The 21,949-nt window shown below is 40.6% G+C and overlaps 1 protein-coding gene across 1 annotated transcript in view; it reads left to right on the forward strand.

Moving 5' to 3' along the window:
• Nucleotides 1-7,720, forward strand: part of SMS (spermine synthase) — a 54,656-nt gene extending 46,936 nt beyond the window's left edge. The window contains exons 10-11 of the mRNA XM_050902805.1: nt 3,118-3,233; nt 6,388-7,720. Of these exons, the coding sequence (XP_050758762.1) occupies nt 3,118-3,233; nt 6,388-6,430 (159 nt within the window). The 3' untranslated portion in view covers nt 6,431-7,720. The remainder of the gene's footprint in view (nt 1-3,117; nt 3,234-6,387) is intronic.
• Nucleotides 7,721-21,949: the final 14,229 nt, after the last annotated feature.

Consider the following 21,949-nt stretch of genomic DNA (forward strand, 5'->3'; position numbering starts at 1 on the left):
ATATGATTTTTTAAAAGATGCTGTGTATAGGATTTTTTAAGTTGAGGTTTTCTTTTCCACTTGTGAAAACTTGAGCACAATGCAAAAAATTCATTAAGCATGATGCAAAAAATTCAGAGGAAGAACAGTAGGATGAAGTCTCTTTTCACTTCGTCTGGAAATAGAAATGTTTTAAATATGTTGTGGAAAAAAATCCTACCAATAAAACGAAGTAGAAAAAATAGTTTAAATCCCAAAGTCAGAATGTGCATTATACACTTTGTTTCTAGTTATCATTTGATGTCGTTACATGGAAAAAGCAATGTAGATGGAGCTGTTTAGACATACTGATTTCAAATAAGATCGCTGTTTGTTTCGGCCTCTGCCTGTTGTACATTGTTTTTAAGAGCACAGGTATTATTTGTTGGTCAAACTCATTTTAGTTCCTTGCTTTGTAAAATTAGCTTTCAGTTGCCTCTGTGTGTGCTTAATTATTTTAAGGCCATTTTTAAAAATCTGGGAGCACCGAAAAGCAGAAGTTAAACAGTAGAACGCAGCTTTCTTAAAGACCGTTCTCTTGGAGTTAAAAGCTTCACAATGTGTTAGCAGAGCGATGCACACGTGTGAAACATAGGTAGTGCAGACATTTTGGAAGTGTTGAATAAATCCTTTGTTCCTGGGGTCCTATAGAACTTGACCTTCATTTAAAGTTACAGGTCATACGGTTACAGCTTATTCAACGTTTTGAGAGCTATAGTTTTTAATCAGATCTAGCTCTTTTTTTCTTAGTTGAACCATCTGCATTCTTTCACAGTCAGATGTGAGTTACACGCGTTATCTAAGGGCAGGAAAGGACAAGATACCTCATTCAGCAGTTGGAAGAAACTCCAAAATTATGTGTGTGTGCGTGTGCACAAACATTTCCAGAAGTCATTTGGAGCAGAGGGAAGATACTGCCATTCCATAGGTGGAGTCTATTGGTTTAGGCTTTCTTGTTCTTGTCTCTCTTTCTTGCAAAGTTCAGGACTTTAGAAGATCAAAAGCAGTAGTCTGCTCAGAAGTGCTTATGCTGGAAGGCTGTTGGCCTGTCCAGTTGTGAACAGAAAGAGTCATCTAGAAACCAAGAAGCTGGCTGTATTAGTAAATGACTGTTTCTTCCCTTATTTTTTTGATTTAACTAGACCTTTTTCTGTCTAATGCATATCCTCATATCATTGAGACTAATGTTCTTGTGATCTGAGATAAATAGCAAACTTTTGTGCCTCGGGTCTCTTGCCATCATTTGGTGGGACTTTGGCTCGTGTGCTAGGTTACTAGGAACTGTGTATTCATTACCATGAAAGTTCCCTTTTTTGTTGTCTTTTTTTGTCTTGTGGTAAACATTGTTCCTGCACTAGAAGTGGTAAAATGTGGGAAAGCTGAGGATTTTTTTGTTGAAAGTAACTCTGGAGAAATGCTAGTTAATGCTTCTGTTCCTACTGATTAGAAATCAGAAAAAGAAAGTAGGCTTTGTGCTAGGTCAAGATAAAAGGCTTTTATACTATAGGCTAGTAAACCCAACCATTAGGGAAGGATGGGGACACACATCTCCTGAAGGTGTCTCATCCTGCCCCACGTATGACCAGATATGTACATGCTGTGTGGTCTGGGTAGATTCATTGTCATCATATAACTTGCTGTTTATGTGTAGTGTGCAGCATGGTTGGGCATCATGTTTGGGGCCTATAGGTTGAGGTGAAGGTTCCTCATGAAAGTGGTGGAGGTAGAAGACCACAAATCAATTCATCTGGCTGTCAGTGTGCCAGGGACCATTAACGTCTTCTCCCCCTTGACCAGAATCAGAGAATGTCTTGTCTCTGTGCTGTGCCACAGCAACAGTACATTCGTATTTGGTGGGTCTTTATTCAATGTCTTGTACCTGGAAAACAAAAGCTGAGTAATTTGTAGACCATGCAGTGGTGACTATATTCAACTGTACTCCATTTTAAATTGGTGTCCAAATAACTTGTATTTGCCACACTCTTAACATCATTGTATTTAAGGTCGTAAAGTATCAGCGAGTCTACTCCAGTTATGTAGGCAAGAAACTTGACAAGAAGGTTTTTTTTTTATTAAACTTTTATTGCTTTGGGTAGTTTGTGTTGGTCAGTCTGGTATTCTGTGGGCTCACTGTTACTGCTAAATCTTCAAACCCATTATGGATATGGATAGTCACTTTTCTAATTAGAGCTTTCTCTATATAGGCATCCCAGGTATATGTTACTGTAACTTCTGCTTGTTAATACTTAACTTTGGACAAGGTTGTGCTTGCAATTAGGAGTTGGTTTTTTTTTTTTTTTTTTTAAATTCTTCACAGTTTATAATCCTTGAGATGTGTTTGTATTCCAAGAATGATTTGTTTGGGTAATATTTGTTTGGGAAGGAATGCTGTGAATTCAATGTGTCTGATATTTCATAGTTGCACTGTTAGAGAAAAATTATGTAAGGACTGATTTTTATTTTGTTCAGAAAAGGATGCTACTAATATTCTTAGATGAGATGAGACAGGTCCCAGAAAAAGTATCATAGGAGTCACTTCCTTTTCAGAAGCATGATACACAGAAGCTCAAGACAACGTAGCCTGCAGCCACAGAACTTCTATATAATCTGATTGATTTTGTCATATTGCTCTGGAAGAATCTGTTTAAAATGAATAGGTTATAGGGTTTTTTGTAGTGCATTTAAATGTTGTAAGACCTAGGCAATGTTAAATAACTGAGAAAATCTGGATGTTGTAATACTGTTTACTAATATATTTAAGCAATCATAAAGAAAATGGTTATTGAGTAGATATTATAGGTAAACAACACATGGTGGTCTGTTTTAACTGGAAGCTCTAATGTAATGGTTGCTTCTGCTAATGAGAAGATAGATAATCCCCCCATACTTACCCTTTCTTGAAAAGATACAAATTGTTTGCTGTAGGCAGAATGAAGACAAGCTGTTCAGTATTTGCCTTGTAAATATTAAATATTAAGAACAGCATGTATCTGGTTCTGAAGTATGTGGGAGCCTTGCATTAATGTCAAAATGTATATATTAATCTGCAGTTTTGCTTATTTGTTTGATTGTAACTGGGACTTTTCTTCTTTTCTCCAGGGAAACTGTATCAATCTGACCGATGCCTTGACTCTGTATGAAGAACAGCTTAGCAGGCTTTATTGTCCTGTGGAGTTTTCAAAAGAAACTGTGTGCGTTCCCTCCTACATGGAATTGTATCCTTAAAGACTGAAAAAGAGTGGAGAGTGTGTATTAATAAATCAAGCAAGCTTAGATTGCTTGGAGGTAATGAACTCAAGTGCAAGAAGGCAGTTCTAATTTAAACACTATTAATGTTTTTTCATAGTAAATGAACTACTGCAGTTTTATTTTGAGGATAATTGCAGGAATTATTTTTTAAAGGTGCCATAAATTCACAGCTGGTGAAATGATCAGTACCTTTCAAGATCAGGCGATGTTTTTGTTAATGATTTTGAGTGTTTCCAAGTGTATTGTTTATGCGATGTAGGATAAACTGTATGATGAGGGTAACGCTGCCTGGGAGTTCTGGCAAGGCTCTATCTTCTTTCTTTTTTTTCTTTCACAAAAAAAACCAAACTAACTTCATACAGATTAGCATGATCCAGATCTTTAAATATTCTCTGATAGATCTATTCTTGAACGTACAGCTCAGACTGGATTTTTAATGGGAAAAAAAGTGATTCCTAACAATCATTACATGTTAGTGTTACTGAAAAAAGTATTCCAAGTGGAGGGGTGTACACATTTCTCGGCAGCATCCCATTCCTAAAAATAATCCTTCAGAATTTCTTCATTTTGTGGGTGGTAGGCAAGTTATACAAGGCGCTAGAATTTTCGGCTTCAAGCCATTAGCTCTAGAGGGGCATTTTGATCTGCTATAGGGTGGTTTGATCTGCTATAGGGTGGTTCTGCTGGCTGCATTTGCCTTGAGTGTTTACCACTTTTGTGTCATCTCCCAGGAAATGTTTCTGCAGGGTAATGCCTGCTGTGACTGTCCCTCTCTTGACAGGAGAGATCTTTCCAGGATCTGCTTATTCATAATATGTTAAGCGTGTGAAACTCTGCCACAGCCTTTCTTCTGTTCTGTGTGTTCATTTTGCCTCCCTTCTCTGTCTCTAATCTTGGTACTGTTTAATGCTGCAGCCTGCTGTTCTGAACTCCATACTGACTGTAACAAGCTCCTCCTGTTTCTCATTATTGTCAGCTCTCCAGTGAAACTCAGATTTGATTTTAACATTTTCAAGACAAAAAAGAAAGAGTGAAAGAGGATATGAAGATATTTGCCCCTGGAGCTTACAATTTCAGAGAAACTGGTTAAGTTATTTTTGCATCTACAACTGCCAGGCCTTAATGCAACATGTATGTGATTTGAAGTATGCATCCTCAGAAAGTCTTCTAAATACTTATTGCATTGTTTATTTGGAAGTATGCAAAATGTTTCTAAATGAATTGAGTAGCAAATGCTACTTCATTCCTTTGAAAAATACATTTAAATGCTTCTAGTATGCTAACAGATATGAAATATTTTTAGCAATAAATTTATTAAAACTGGCCATTAAATAGGTATAACAGAGCTTGAAAGTGAACCGTTCTTAGAGAAATGGGGCAGGCTTTATTAGTTTGCCTTTTCTGGATGAATTAACAGTGATATAATGGTATAGATACAGGAATGTTAAAGGAGAAGTCATTTTGATGACTTCAGACTAGCCCAAAGTAAGTACTCTAACTTTTAATTTGGCATTGGACTTCTGATAGCCCTTTACCTGCATTTCAGGTACAGGTTATTGCCTTTCTTGAAACTTAAAGATTTCCAAGTAGGAGTATGTATCTGAATGGAAGGTTATACCTAAATGCTGTTTCACAGATGACTGAAAAGATGTGAGGGTTTACGGTAGAATTGTGACAAGTAATCAAAAATTAGGCTTTTATTTCTTTCTGAACAATGTGACGCATTTGTGACATTCATTTAAGTGCCTGAAATCTCTTGAGCCATTGAACAAATCTTTTCAGTTACACAAATGTTCATTTTTGTAATCTGAGCAAAAGTTGGCTGCATTCAGGTACCCACGCAGGTGAAGTACTAAGCTGGCTTATCACTTTTTATTGTTACTTGTTTTGCCTACTTCAAGAATTATTATTGTGCGTAATTGTTACTTGAAATTCTGGTGTTTACCAGTGTTGCTGTGGGGGTCATCAGAAATTCAGGTAGCTGTTGACATAAAAGCCTGCTTTCTATTTTAAGAAAAGCATATGTGTGTCTGAGGTCCCCACCAGGACCTTATGGTGAACATGGAGGCTCCCACCTGCAGCGTGTGAGACCTTACTGTGTAAACAGAAGAGCATATATCTTTATGGTTTTGCTAAGTTATAAATCCCAGAAATCTATGCCTTACTCTGCAGCTGTTGCTGTAGCTCTAAAAAAGGTGATGTTCGTGTCTCATCCTCCCGTCTGCTTCTCTGGAAGCAGGTGGAATTATGTAGCTCTGACCTCTCTCATGTGCCTAACGTGGCAAGAGAGCTCTTGAGGATCAGTTGTCTGTCCTGTCAGGAGTACCTTGGAGAACTGTGGTTTGAGCATAGCTTCTGTATGACTCTGCTGGAGCTGGGTCCATCCCAGAGGACCAGCAAAAAGAGCACTGATGCAGCTGTCAGTTGCTCTGTATTTGCTTCTAGCTCAGTCTGGGCGACATAAAGGTCTGCTTTCTGAAAGTGTTTCGGTACCTAAGGCAAACGCTGCAGAAGCTTTTAGAGAAAAGCCTAGGCAAAATTTAGATGGATGTTAAGTGAGCATTCAACAGAACCCCTGTTGAGGCAGTTAAGAGGCCTAAGAGATATTTAAAATTTTGCCCAGTAAGATACCTGGACAGCTAGTGTTCAGCTACTGAACATCTTGGTATTAATTTTCTGTCTGCGTTGGGGATTCACAAATTAGGTAACTGGATGTCTCTTTCTTATTCAAGCTTGCGACTTTACAATTGAGAAGATGAGCAAGAGGGATCCCTACTTGGTGAACTCCTGATTGAAGTTTTGATCGCTCTTCCCAAAGTAGTTCTGTAGTTTGTTCAGCGGTTGCAATGCAAAAAAATGCACCACCTGAAAGTCTGCAGCAGGAATTAGAAAACATGGGTTTGCAAAGGATTTCGGTTTCAGTGGAAATGGGATGCTCTTTTGAACTGCTGAGTCAAAAAGAGGATCCAGGGAGATTTCACTCTTGAGGTTTTTACCTACCCCATTTTTATGAGCTACCAGAAGTTTTCAGAATCAAAATATAAGTGAAAAGAACTACTTCCATTTTAACTATGTACTACAAACTTTGCCTTTTTTTCCTTAACTGCTTATTTTCTCCAGATGGGTATTCTACACTATTTGGAAGAAACAAACTGACATCTGAACATCAAGATTATTTGAGATTATCCTAAATGTACATGCTGCATGGAGCATATAGGCCTGCCACGTGCTGCATATTGGCATCTTGAACCTTTAAATTATATGCTGTAGATGATCCTGAAACTTAGTCATGCTATTGATTGTGAATTCTTTAAATGTTTTTTATTATTATTTTAATTTAAAAGCAAATGGAAAATGTATATTTTGATGAGCTAGGGTGTTATTTTTGAAAGTCAACTTAAAGATGAATAAGCAGCAAAACTATATAGCTGCTGAATGCACTGAACCTTTAGAATGTGATCCTTTTTATTTTTTTGTAGATCTTCACAAACTGATTGATTAAAAAAGACATCTTTAGCATTTCATTCCTGAAGGGTGGTCCATGGAGTTTGTTTTGCGTTTTTTGTTTTTTTCCACCAGATTTTTTTATCTATTGGTGCTTTTTAAGGATGGAGGGGTTTTTGTTTGATTTTTTTTTTAAATGAACACGGCAGTGCTTCCATATAGAGAAGAAAGACATAACTAACAAAAAAAAAAGTCTCCTGAAAGGGTACCCCAAATCCTTCATTGCAAAGGGAAGAAAGCTAGTCTTAAATTTTGTTTATTTACTCTAGTTTTATTCGTCATTGCGGTAATCTCTTCTGCAGGAGAAGAATCTTTGACCTTTCACCTCATGGAATTCTTTAGCTGCTGCCATATTGATTATTTGGATTTTGATATGGATTTAACAGTAGGTTAGAGGCACTTTGAACTCTATCAGCATGAAAATTAAAGTGGGTTTTCCATCCCACCACAGTGCAAGAAATTGAGTGTAATAAGGTTCTTGTGGGCATACACTCCTCAACCTTATGGGAAGCACTAGGTTCTTGAAGAAGAAAGGTCACTTTAGAGGGCAAAGAAATGTGGGTGTAATCTAGATTGATGTGCACCAGTATTGAATGTTTTGAGGCAAGTATGTATACTTCAGTAGGGTAAGTTCTGGTTGTATTGCTGCAGATTGACCATGTTGTTTGGGGCTCTTGCTGAATTAGATTCACGTGCAGTGTAAAAATCAGTGGAAGCTAGGTTGCATTGTAGTTTTGTTCTGAAAGATAAAGCATTTTTCTTTAACTGTTTCTCATGTTGTCTGAAAAGTTATATTTTTGTAAGAATGTGCTATGTATTGACTAAAACTCTGCTTTCAGTGTTTAAAAGATCCCACTTGAAAGGAGGTAGGAAGGATATAACCATTCTGTGCATTTCTGTACATTTCCAAGTTAGAATAAAAAGTGCACTATTTCCCTAAACGCTCTAATCCTGAACCATAACGATGTTTTTTTCCTTGAACACCTAGTATCAACATTTTCTTAGTTTTATTGGAGGCAGTTGATTCCCCCTGCAAGATACTGTTAATGAAAACAAAACAAACAAAAAAAGCACTCCTAAGATCTGTGTTCTTAAATCATACATAAAGAAGAATTTTACTGCATCCCACATATATAAACTGTTCATGAAGTCTGAGCAGCCTATGTAGAATTCCAGAGTGATACTGGAAAACTTGCAAAAGCTTGCTCTTCATTTGCTGTATAATTATTTTTGTATTGTACAGTTGTTCTGTTAAAAGGCTTTCAGTTTGGAGAGCTAATAGAAGTACTCTTCAGTCTTATTGTTTTAAATTATTGCAGTTAATGTTAATTCTTTAATATACATGGGGCACAGTTCTTCCATGGCCTACAGCTTGTGCATCCCGAAATACTCGTAAAGAGCAGAACCTTCCTCTGAACAGGAGACAAAAGTGTCTTGCATTTCCCTGAGTGTTTTAGCTCCGTTGTATACATCCCAGAAAATAGCTTGATATTATTGCCTGTAACCTAGTAGTGACCCTTCATTTATGGTGCAGGACTACAATCAGTATATTGTATAGTTGCAAATGAATGCAGATGTCCTATAAACAATACATGTATCCTTAACTTTGCAAGCATGAATATTCCCATTGATTCTTAGTGTGATTAATCATGTAGGTGAAATTAAGCACACGGGCATTCACTGGGATGGGGCTTACAGCATATATGTTCCTGAATGAGCTTGACAGATGTAGAAATCGGTCACAGCAAGTGGGGGTGGTTGTGTTTTAGCAAAGCAACTTGTGAACTGGAAGGTGACTTAATATGCTTGCTGGCTTGCTGTGCCAAGGCTAGCACTTTTCTTTAGCATCACTGCACAAGGCTGCCTGAGCACAGCGATGTTGGGTGTGCAGGGATGTTCTGTAATCGGTTCCCGGAATGACCAGGGGACCTGAATTACCTATTGATAGGTGAGAGGCAGCAGTGCTTGCAAATCTTTCCTTTTCAACTGATACAGTGTAAAGAGAGTTGGAGGAATTATTTTTTTTCTTTAAACTTTTTTTAACGTAGGTTTTTTAAAGTGATAGATGCAGTATAGAGCAATTCGGCAAACACTGAACATTATATTTTTTTAAGTTGCTGAATTGATTCTGAACAAATATATACACAGTCTTTATTTATTTGTTGCTGTAGTGTAGATTTTTTTAAAAGGAAAACAAGTCTCTTTGTGTTAGAATTCTCAAATGCAAACTGCTATAGCTGATCAGTTTTCCATGTTTAAGGCCAGTTGGGAAATAGCTATAATTGCTGCACTACGTATGCAAACAGTTCCCAAGATATGGTTAACATTAGGGTTTTCTTAATTATTCTTTGCACTAAATGCTGCTTCCACCTAGAAATGTGATCTAAGTATTTAAAAACTTGATTGATAGTAGTTTGTGCAAAGAGAAGACTGCTGGTGTTGTATCTACTGCATCAGTGCAGTGTACGTGTTAAAATAAAGGTACACTATTATTACTCGTGTGTTTGAATTGTTAAATACATTGCGAATTCAGTGTTAAAATGACAGAATTGATGGGTATGATGCTTACCATTGTACCTCTTTTTTTTCTTTTCCTTGTCACCTAACAAACATAAAGGTACTTAATGGTCCCTTTATTGAGTATCTTTTCTGTCTCAGATTAATAAATTCAGTTATTTTCCACATAATATATGATCAGATAAGATACTCTGTAGTATGAACAGCACACTGATGTTTGCAATGGGGAGGATCACTTGAGGCTTCAGTAATCTTTGCCTAGAAGGAGTTAATTTTCTGTAGAGTACTGTAGATGTGAATTCTTTGGAGGTCTGTAAGTATAAGTTTTAGTTTTTCTGCTGAAGTGGCAAGTTGGCTTTGGGTGGCAGTGTGACTCATTGCGTGGCATAGTGAAAAGATAGGCTTAGAAGAAATAAGCGAGACATTAAGAATGATGCAAGCTTTGACACAAATTTAAGGAAGAGGGAGAAGGGCATGAACAGGAAGGGCACATTGAAGAAGTTACTCTGGGGTGTGATTCAGAAAGGTTAATAATGTCAGACAATGAAGGAAGAATGTGACTTCTAAAAGAGATTGTGGTGAGATTTACATAAATTCCAGCTAACTGGAAGGGAGAAGTATTTACATCTGTCTTAAGTACAGTGATAGCAAAGAGCTTGGTAGTTGGGAAAAAGAAGGGGGAAGGCTTAACTTTTTGAGGAAAAAAAGTCTCACATACAGACTTTGAGGGTAGGATAAAATATAATTTTAGAGCGCCTACATGCATGACAGGGAAGATAGGTATCTCTTGCTTTTTTATTTTCACTGTTTAGAATTTGAGGTGTTGACAGCTTGCTGGAGGGAACAAGGCGAGGGGACGAGTGAGAAGAGTACTCAACTTCTTATTTTAATTTAGGAATAGGAGGCTGCAGATGATGTTGCCTGAGGGTAATAGGAGGAAGTTGACAAACCTTGCCCACAGAGAAAAGAAGGGTTAGTTGGAATCATTAAAGGAGATGCTGAAGGAGCAAGTGAGAGAAGTTGCAAAGGAAGTAAGTGCAGGAGTGATTAATAATAGCATTGAGCAACAGAGAAGTGCCTTTTTGAAATGTGGGGTGCTTTAGGAAGCAAGGAGTTAGAAATGTGGAATGGGAACCGTGGAAGGATGTGAAGTAGTTCATACAGTGGTCATACATTTTAGTGAACTTGAGCTTCAGAGGTAGAAATGGAGAAAGTACAAAGGAAGGAAAGAGGGTGAAATGCACCCTTGTCAAGGTAAGAAAGGATGCAGGAGCAAGAGCAGTTAAGATGGGAAGGAACTGGGGGAATGAGCCAGGAGAAGGAACCAGAAACAGGACAGCAGAATAGATGTGGTGGGGATTTGGGGAGCACGTCTGGACATACAAAAAAGGAGTGCTGGTTGCACTGCTTAGCTTGTCCTCTGTAGGTATCAGAGGGAGAAGGAAGAGAGATTGGAAATGTTTGGGGGTGTTTTTACTGAGTAATGATTGCAAGATGGCTCCTAAGTATTTTAGGAGGAAAAGAACTTAACTGCTGGAAATCAAATGATGACCAAAAGGAAACTATTCAGATTAAGGGGTGTTTAGGGTAGACAGATTACCCAAGCAAATAAATACAAACTTCATGAAGCCCAAAGGACAGGGAACTGTGGGATTTAACTGTCATGGGTTGTCATTATGAGCATGGAAGAGTGGAAGGCAGAAGCATACCAGTGGCATTTCTGCAGTCTTCAGCTTGTGGAATTGGGAAAACTGATCAGAACTGGCAAATGTGTGAAAACAAACAAACAAAAGCACTGCTACAGCCATTATAGGGTTTTTCATCTGACTTCAAAGTGCCATCACAACTTCATTGTATGTTACTTGAGAGGATAGTAAGTTTCATGACCTCAGTGATGAATGCACCACACATTGTGTGCCATATTGCCTGTGAAGCACTATTAGTATGATTTACTTTGAAAGACCCAAAGACAAAAGTATTTTATTGATGTATAATGGAAACATCTTCATGTGAGTAGTCTTTGTATGTACAAAGACAAGGAGCAATGGAATTTTAAAACAGTAGTTGTAGTAGATGAGAATAACAAAGATGAGTATATACAGCTATGTGAAGCTTTTTGTTGTTCTGGTAGCTGCTAATGTTATCTAACACTTCCCTATTTAACTTCAGTTAATTATCAAAACTGATGTTTTTGCTTTTTTAAAATTATTTTATTCCATGCTTTGTCCAAATTCTGCTCTTAAGCTTCACACTGAGACATCCTGGGAAATTACTTCCTAATGATTGGCATCTCTTGTAACACTTGAGTGTTTTCGATGATGTTTTATAACCACTGGTTAGTTGTTTGGGGTGGAAGGATGACTGAGGGTTTTTTCAGGCAACAAGTTTTTGACAATTTATTGTTTAAAACCCCAATGAAGACTGACAGAATAATTAAAGGAGTGTGCATTGACTTCTATTTTTAAAAAGGTTATCATCCTTTTTGAAATTTTTACCTGTGTCATGTAGTAAAATGTTTCTACTACCATTATAAAATTCTTACCATATATATAACAGTTAAATACTGGGAAAGGGAAGATACCTGCTCACAACTTCTGGAGTTGGTTTTGAGACAGCCATGTGCCTTAAGAAGTTATACTTGAGATGCACTTACAGAATCGTAGATTCATTTAGGTTGGAAAAGACCTTTAAGATTATTGAGTCACACTGTTAACCTAACACTGCCAAGTCCACCACTAAACCATGTCCGTAAGTGCCACATCAACATGTCTTAAATACCTCCGAAGATGGTGACTCAACCACTTCCCTGGGCAGCCTGTTCTAATGCTTGACAAGCCTTTCGGTGAAGAAATTTTTGCTAGTATCCACTCTAAACCTCCCCTGGTGCAACTTGAGGCCGTTTCCTCTCATCCTATCACTTGTTACCTGGGAAAAGAGACTGACACCCAGCTCGCTACAACCTCCTTTCAGGTAGTTGTAGAGGGTGATAAGGTCTCCCCTCAGCCTCCTTTTCTCCAGGCTAGACAACCCCAGTTCCCTCAGCCGCTCCTCATAAGACTTGTGCTCTAGACCGTTCACCAGCTTCGTTGCCCTTCTTTGGACCCCCTCCAGCACCTCAATGTCTGTCTTGTCGTGAGGGGCCCAAAACTGAATACGGTATTCAAGGTGCAGCCTCACCAGTGCCAAGTACAGGGGGATGATTTTTTCCCTAGTCCTGCTGGCCACACTGTTTCTGATACAAGCCAGAATGCTGTTGGCCACCTTCTTGGCCACCTGGGCACACTGCTGGCTCATATTCAGCTGGCTGTTGACCGACACTACTCTTCCCCAAGCCTGTAGCATTGCATGAGGTGGTTGTGACCCAAGTGCAGGACCTGGCACCTTGCCTTGTTGAATCTCATACAGTTGGCCTCGGCCCATCAATCCAGCCTGTCCAGATCCCTCTGTAGGGCCTTCCTTCCCTCAAACAGATCAACACTCCTGCCCAACTTGGTGTCGTCTGCAAACTTCCTGAGGGTGCACTCAATCCCCTCATCCAGATCATTGACAAAGATATTAAACAGAACTGGCCCCAATACTGAGTCCTGGGGAACACCACTTGTGACTGGCTGCCAACTGGATTTAACTCCATTCCCCACAACTCTTTGGGCTTGGCCATCCAGTCAGTTTTTTACCCAGCAAAGAGTACACCTGTGCAAGCCATGAGCAGCCAGTTTCTCCAGGAGAATGCTGTTGGAAATGGTGTCAAGGGCTTTACTAAAGTCTAGGCAGACAACATCCACAGCCTTTCCCTCATCCACTAAGTGGGTCACCTTGTCCTAGAAGGAGATCAGGTTAGTCAAGCAGGACCTACCTTTCATAAACCCATGCTGACTGGGCCTGATTGCCTGGTTGTTCTGGAGGTGCCACGTGATGGTGCTCAAGATGATCTGCTCTATAACCTTCCCTGGCACTGAGGTCAGACTGACATGCTTGTAGTTCCCTGGATCTTTCTTCTGGCCCTTCTTGTAGATGGGCGTCACATTTGCTAACCTCCAGTCAACTGGGACCTCCCTGGTTAGCCAGGACTGCTGATAAATGATGGAAAGTGGCTTGGTGAGCACTTCTGCCAGCTCCCTCGGTACCCTTGGGTGGATCCCATCTGGCCCCATAGACTTGTGTGTGTCTCAGTGGTGTAGCAGGTCACTAACCATTTCCCCTTGGATTATGGGGGCTTCATTCCGCTCCCCATCCCTGTCTTCCAGCTCAGGGGGCCGGGTACCTGGAGAACAACTGGTCTTACTATTAAAGTCTGAGGCAAAGAAGGCATTAAGTACCTCAGCCTTTTCCTCATCCTTTGTCACTATGTTTCCCCCCACATCCAAGAAAGGATGGAGATTCTCCTTAGCCCTCCTTTTGTTGCTAATGTATTTATAGAGACATTTTTCTTGTCTTTCATGGCAGTAGCCAGATTAAGTTCTAGCTGGGCTTTGGCCCCTCTAATTTTCTCCCTGCATAACCTCACGGCATCCTTGTAGTCCTCCTGAGTGGTCTGCCACTTCTTCCAAAGGTCATAAGCTCTCTTTTTTTGCCCCCGAGTTCCAGCCAAAGCTCTCTGTTCAGCCAGGCTGGTCTACTTCCCTGCTGACTTCGTCTGTTTCTTTGGGATCTTGACCTTCTATTTGGTGAAGCCCTGTGTGCCTTTACCTCTGCAGTGGCTGGGATCAGATGCCACATCTCTGGCTATATGAAATGAAGAAATGGTTGAGTGTGTCTAAGACTGCAGCAGATACTAGGCAGTGCTAAGGAAAGCAAAGACAATCTCTCTGGCTTCTGCATGCTGAGACAAGAACAGAGTTAAGTTACACCAAAAATATGGGGTAGCTTGTAGTAACACGCAGTAACGTATAGCTAATGTGCACGTGCTCTGCTGTTCAGGAACTGCACCCAGCAGATACTGTTGCCTCCAGCAAGAGCAATGGCTGTTGATTTGCTAGCCTTGAGCTTTGGGCACACTTGCCATACTTAGTCTGTCTCATGTTGGTTGTTTATCTTTTCAGGTACAAAGTGAGCTCAGGGAAGTCACTGACATCTCCTGGAGACCTGATGATCTTAATACATAGGCAGCATGCTGTGTTTTCATTACGCACGTTTTTTGTTATCCCAGACTCTGTATGGGGTGTGAGCTAGGAACTGCTGAAGGTACCTCAAAAGCAGAAGGCTGACCCAAGCTAGCTGAAAACCTTACAGTGCATGGGAGATGGGGCTAGCAGGTGGTGGACTGCAGTACACTTACAGATACCAAACCACTTGCTCATCCTATCACATACACTGACTTCTGCTTCAAAACTGTCCAGGCTGTCACTTGCATGTCTCATAGTGCAAAACATCAGATGGTAGTGTCACATTCCGGCACCCCCCTTGATGATCTGTTCCGGTTCTGATAAAAATTAGCTTGCCTTAGTGTAGAGGTACCTTACAGCCAGTGTAGAGCCCAGACTGTATGTGAGAATTGGAGATCTTGCTTCTGAGTACGATCCAAAGCCATCAGTGTGTAGAATGGGAAGTCACTGTGCTTGTCTGTCCCGACCTGTGTGCGCGCAGTTGGGCCCTTCTGCTGCGTTGTGTGGCAGGATTGTTGTGGGCACTGTTTGCACCTGGGCAGTAAGGCCAGAGCAGTCTGGGAGCACTGGATATATTGGGCCAACTCAGATGTGAGGTGCAGTGCTCGCCCAGAAGCCTCCCTTCTAGGAGCGCCAGGTGAATTGCACAGGCACAGGAGACATGGGAGACAGAGCTGCAGGACGGAGAGGGACAAAAATGAGGCTGGTGGCTGTGGGTAGACCACTGCTCTCACCACAAGGGAAGTCTGCAGCCCACAGCCTGTTTATGGGTTCCCTGCTGGTAGGGGGCAGGTGAGACAGTGGACGCTGGTCACCTGGATTCTTCTGGAGGACCATGTGCAAGCTGCAGGAATGCCTTCCTGGAACACCTTCAGCCTAAAAAAAAAAAAAATAAAAAATGGTGATACTTTAAATGTGAGTGACTGGGAAGACAACAGACAAGGCAAGAGAGGAATTTAGTGCTCTTCAGGGTAAGTAGAGAAAGAGACAGCCTCATTAAAACTGAAGAGTCCCAACCATTTTTACGTTGCTGACTGCTTAGCCTGGATGCATAAAAAATATTGATAACTTTTGGAAGTTTTATCCGTAATAATGAGATTGGTTGTTCTCTTGAGCTAAATCTAAAGAGTTGAACTGCTGCCAAAGCCTTTCTTGTATGGTGTGTATCTTTAGTCTATGGGTCATGCTAGAACTATTTTAAGAGCTTGCTTACAAGATGGACCTAACTACTAGGTTTGCTGAGACTAGAAGGTATAGTTCCTCCTGTCCCCTGTCTCTCTGAAATTCTATTTCTAGATGTGCTGCAAATGCACATGAATATGCAGAGATGTATGAAAATTTAATTAGCCATAACTTCTCAAAGATCTCATGATCTCAAAGATCAAAAATATTTCAAACTTTCTTGACTGAATCGAGTGTTTTCCAAAATCTATTCAACCCAGTTCCCTCAACACTACAGCTTGTGTGAAGGGGTTGCTGTGAAGGCATTTCTTCTGGTAGCTATGCCATGTAAGTGGTCCCAGCCATCTTCTCTACACTCCCACCTCTTCGTTCTCAGCCTGCATTAGCTCCTCTGCTGTGAGAGTTGCAGCTAGCTCTCCTGTGGCCATGTGGCAAACCAATTAGGTTAAAAACGAGCAAGCAGAGACATTAAAGGGAGATGGGGAACCGATCTCACTTCAGCTACACTGCTGAAATGAATGGATGAAAAAGCAATCTGTTTAAAATGGACCTGTCTGGTTCATCGTGTTGCCAGACAAGCGGTTGTGCTGGCAGACCTGAGTGGTGTGCAGGCTTGGGAACTGGTCATGGGGGGGAGCACGTCAGAGGAAGGTGCGGGATAAGGGAAAAATGTTCAAAGTAGAGGCTGTAGCATCGTAGTTTATATCTGCTTTAGAAATATAGGGGAGGAATTGTTAAGGGAGTTACCCCTTGGGTTTTTTTCTTGTTGTTTTCTCTAATCCCATCTACTGAATCCTTTATGGGCCCCTTCCAAATTGAGATATTCTATGATATTATGATTTCAGTCATCTAGAAGTTTCAAATAGTTTGAATTTTTGGGAGCAGCTAAAAGGTGATCCAGCAGAAACCACATGCCACTTTGATCTAATGGAAATTAAGAGCTTTATCTGTGTCTATACTTTGCATGTAGCTTTTGGGGGGGGAGGTTGTTTTTTGATTACTTGTTGCCATTCATACCTTCAAAACTTTTAAATAAAATTTTGCTTGTGTTAGTAATTTAACTCTCCCAGTTCATTTCAGGTAAATGGACTGATTTTTTTCTGTTTTCTGAGGTTAGGTTAAAAATGATGATGATAATGCTACTTAAGTTTTAGATACATTTTCTCACGAGGGGTTTGTTTTAAAGAATATGTGGGCAGCGCCCATTTCATGCAACGTGAACTCCCTGGATGTTTATCTACTTTGCTATGTTCTTTAAAAAGAAAGAAATGCAAGATCTATTATTTCATTTTATTTTCACTACAAGAAAAATCAGCAACGTGGTTTTAGATCCATGTGCAGAAGGAGTACTGTTATTTGTTACTACAAAGGTAAGCACCTGCTCAGTGAGCTACAGCTGGAAGGAAGCTGTGTGGGCCACGGTGAAGCACTCCAAGGTGATTTCCTTCATCTAGTAGAAGTTCTCCTTACTGAACGTGTGTTATTTGGGAGAGCAGAAGAACATGGGCTAGGTCTGGATCATGTTTGTGACCTGGCTTCTCGGGACCTGCTTGGCTGCCTGGTGGCAGCAGGTGAATCATTTTTTCAGTGAGTGGCAGAAATTTGGCCTTTCTCAAGCACTTAGTTGTGAACAAGTGATACTCAAATACATCTGAACTTCAGACACACTGAAATACGTTTTATGTCATGCCAATCAAAATACATTTTAATAGCTTTAAAAGTTTTATAGTGCTTCTGGATTCATGCAACAGTGGATGCGTTTCATTCAGTATTTTATGTAACTTAAAATATGTTTTATAGTTGCTTTTATCCCCAGATATAGTGAAGAAAAATAGATGGTTAAAATAAAAACAGCAAGCCATAAACAATTTTATGAAATGAAGTTGAAAACACGTGATTCCTCTTAAGAGCATGTTTTCCGAAGGCAAAGGCTGCAATCCCCTAAGAAAATGCAGTCACGGCATCACAGTGTGAAAGCTTGGACAGGACTGTGAGTTTATCTGATTGACCCAGAATGAAATGAGCTGTGTTTGCGTCATTCCTGATAACCTGTTCTGGTGCTCTGAAAGGCATGAGTAGTGACTGCAAGGGAACGAATTAACTCTAGCAAAAGTCAGCAGCTCGGTGGAAAGCTGGAACTTGGCACTGCATTTTCTCAGACTACTTTTCCAGAGTAAGATTTGGTACCAGATAAAGTTAGGAAGTGCCTGTGTAAGGGGACTGGGTCTTAGGCTCTAGGAGGTATAAGACAGACCTGCGAGGAAATGGAGGTCTTTCACTTAAAGTAGTTGATAGCCTGGGCTACATGACGACATCCTGGCTGGCTACAGCACAGCCTGGGATCCTGATCTCTCTGTTGCCCCTAACACGCTGCAATTCTCATCAAGGTCTTGTATCAGCGTTGTTCAGTCCCTGGCTGCCCTGAATGTGGGTGCGGGTTGTGCCCAGGTCAAGTCACGTTTGGGAAGCCAGCAGGAAACTCTTTTGTGTGCCTTAGTCCAGATGTAGTCTGGGTGCAAGTGCTTTCCCTCTGGGTTGGGGAGATGGAATATGCCCCTACAGGCTCTTATTTTCTCTCATTAATTGCTGCTTCAAAGGCCATGATACTCCTAGTTCATTTTTGGAAACTTATTGCCTGGCTGTAGAGTTTTGCCTAGGTAAAGCAGATGCTATGAGTATGTTCTGGCCAATCTTATTTCTGTTCATACTCGAAATTGCAAGATACTTATCACGACTATCACTTTTTATTAAAAGCACAATCTTCATGAAAGTTCGACTTGAGTATTGTTGTAAAATTGGGTAATGAATCTCCCATTTCAGTCAACCAGTTTAACCAAGGAAGAGGCTGATCATGTTTGCAGTAATTTCAAAGAACTATGAGCAGAAATAGCATCAAATTGTTAAAGATCTTTGAATTCATCAGCGTCTTTTAGCGGACTAAGATTCTGTCATTTGCTTGAGAAGTGCGTATTGAAGAAGCTACGGAAACTTTTTCAGAAGAGTGTGATCCTTTCTGCAAGCTTTAGAAAAGGATTTAGCTTTGGTCAACATGATTTTCCTTCCCTGTAAGCATGCTTGATCATGACTATTTTTGTCATCGTTACTAGCTTCGCTAACAGTATTGCTAATTTCTTTGCACAGTTATTTAAATATCTAAAAGTAGCTAGTCAGAGCCATACTGGGGCACTTTCATCAGAGGGTCCCTAGTCCAGCTACTTGTTCTCAGGTTCTAGTGAAAATTTATTGGGAGCAATACCACATAATGATCCAGCTTTTGATATCTAACAAGTAGTTTGGGTGCATTTGACACACAGCTCTGTACCAAAATCCTCATTCTGATGTTCGTTTTGCCTTTCACTTTTTCCTCGGGGGTAGATAGACAGTGACAGTGTATTGCCACTGACTTTTTCATCCTGTAGCCTCTCAGCAGCTGCAGACTTTCTTTATCAGAGCTTCCCTTCAAATTTTCATTATTCCATTTATTATTCTTTTTGGCCTGTGATGGCTAAGAAGGCAAAGTTGTGGATGTCTTTACCACTGTACCATCCCTGAGTCTTTGGATCCCCTTACAAGCTGCAACCACCTTTTGTAATGCTATTTTAATTTTACTGCTAAGTTTCTATTCCTTTTTTGCCTTTTACAGAGGTATGAGTGGTGTTGTTCAATTATTCTGCTCAGAGCAGAAACAATGTTTGACATTTTTGCTTAAGCCCCTTTCAGATGTGTGCTCTCCTCATGCAAATTTTTTGTGATAGTAGAAATTGAAACCGAGTAATCCAGAACACCTACTTTCTTACTCCAGTGTATGCAGATAAGTCACAAAAGAAGAAAATTGCTACATGTTTTCCTTTGGTCCTAGATAAATCCTCTACCCAAGCATTGGAATAAACTTGAAGCTACTACGCTCTTCATTTCAAATTTAGTGAAAATCTGAAGCACTGACTTTGAGAAATATATACAAGTACAGCAAATAGTCCATGCGAGTGTCCACAGGTTTTACTCAAACTTTTGTTTTGTTTTTTATCAGGTTTGGTTATAAATCCGTAAAAATGTAAGGCAGTGACAAATTTGTGTATGTTTTATAGCCTTGTGTCAATAGGAAAAAGAACCAACAAACCTTTATTTTAAATAGAGATGTTGGAAACTTCAGGGAAGGGCTGTCAGAGACGTAGCAATTTGGTTTGTAAAGATAATGATATTTGTAAAGATAATGATATTTAGTGCCTAACTGTGTGTTTCTTGAGGATTTCTGTGACTTCAGGAAAGCAAATGTTTGGTCTTGGCGATCCTGTCCTATGGAGCCTCGTGCTGTGGTTTCAACCTAATCTGACTCTGGCCTCCCCTTTCCCGATAACTTGATGACCGAATGCATTTAAACCCTCCCGAGGGGCTGCTGTACGTCATTATTAGACATGGACATAATCACTGGAGTAGCACCAAGACTGGGACAAGAACAGACGATAGAAATACCTCCACTGAATGAGACATACAAAATCTCGTGGTGTCATGGGGCATTTTATTTAGGACATCGTATTTAACGTGGGATTTTTCTGGCTTTTAGCTGTGTGCAAAGTTAATTGTAAGCTCATTTTGAGATGAGGGAGAAGAAAAAAAATCCACTTGAGTAAAATGCATTAAAATAAAACTAACTTCAGGAAGATCCCAAGCTGGTTGTAGCAATAGCCTGGGAGAGCAGGGTGGGGTTTGTTGGTTTTTTTTTTTTTTTGGCCAGATTGTTTTCCTCTGAAAACAGAGGTTATGCAGTTGTGCTTTCCCTTGCTCTGTCCCCGCTCCCTTCCGCCCAGCCTTGCTCAGTAACACTGGACCTTGTCAGCCAACTTCAACCAAATTTGACAGAGGGGATTTGGGCTCAAAGATATTAAATTCTGACAAATTTTTGCCTGGGTGAAAAGGTCTCTTGTTTCTGCTACAAAGGCTTCAGTGTGAGTATAGCCCTTGGTAGGCACAGGAAAATTTGTCATGCAGAGGGATGTGACTGAACAGCCCTCATGCAAGAAGACACTTTCACTAGAGCTGGTACCTTACGGGACTGCTGAGCTCTACTGCCTTGGGTAGTCAAGCCCTTGGCTAGTAAAGCACTTGGAGGAGTTTTTGGTCCGCTTTTTCAGGTTTTCTACAAAAGTTAGCACAAGCAATGGAGTAGATACCCTCTTGCAGTGACAGGGTGCCCCCAGTTACCTGTTCAGTGGCACCTTTGTGGAGCAGTTGCTCTGCTCCTGGCTTCAGCTGTCTCTGAGCTCTGCTGCTTCTGAAGATAGATTTGTGCTGCTGGAGATCCAAGTGTGAGAGTAGGCAGGAGCCATTGCTTTTGCAGAGGCAGTTGTGCTTCCCTGAGAGACAGGAGGGCACAGCAGGGGGATCTCGTTGGTAGATGCTGAAAGCAGCCACATGAGGGTCTGGTGGCTCTCCTCCTCTTTTGATTTCAAATGTCAGCAAATATATCTCATTACACACCTGAAAATTCATCCATGAGACACAAAGTCATTGGAAACCAAGCTTCCTTGCTTCCACTGTTCATATAAAAAGTCTGACAGATGTGAGCGAACATCTGGACAGAGCAAAATAAGTGGGTAAAGCTCTGGTGGCCCTGATGCAATATTTTAAAGAAACAACAGATAGTTGTGTCCTGTTGTCGTGGTTTAACCCCAGCCAGCAACTCAGCACCACGCAGCTGCTTCCCCCTCCCAGTGGGGTGAGGAGGAGGAAAGCAAAGGAAAAAAAGTAAAACTGGTGGGTTGAGATAAGAACAGTTTAATAACTAAAGTAAAATATAATACTAACAATAGTAATAATGAAATATAATAATAATAGTAATGAAAAGGAATGCAACAAAAAGGGGGGGGGGGGGAAGGAAAAAAAAAAAACCAGTGATGCACAATGCAATTGCTCACAACCCGCTGACCGATGCTCAGTTAGTTCCCGAACCGCGATCCGCGCCTCCCGGCCAGCTCCCCCCTGTTTATATACTGGGCATGACGTTCCATGGTATGGAATACCTCTTTGGCTAGTTCAGGTCAGCTGCCCCGGCTCTGCTCCCTCCCAGCTCCTTGCACACCTGCTTGCTGGCAGAGCATGGGAAACTGAAAAGTCCTTGGCTTAAGATAAGTGCCACTTAGCAACAACTAAAACATCAGAGTGTTATCAACATCATTCTCACACTAAATCCAAAACACAGCACTGTACCAGCTACTAAAAAGAAAGTTAACTCTGTCCCAGCCGAAACCAGGACACCTGTTGACACCCCTGCACCTACTGCTGTGGCCATTGGAAATGTCACATTTCCCAGCAATGTATTTTTCAGTGCCTTTTCAGCTTATGTTCACAGTTAGGTCCTATGAAAAAAGCAAAAAATTTGC

This window comes from Gymnogyps californianus, chromosome 1 (assembly GCF_018139145.2).
Source record: "Gymnogyps californianus isolate 813 chromosome 1, ASM1813914v2, whole genome shotgun sequence".
NCBI lineage: Eukaryota > Metazoa > Chordata > Aves > Accipitriformes > Cathartidae > Gymnogyps > Gymnogyps californianus.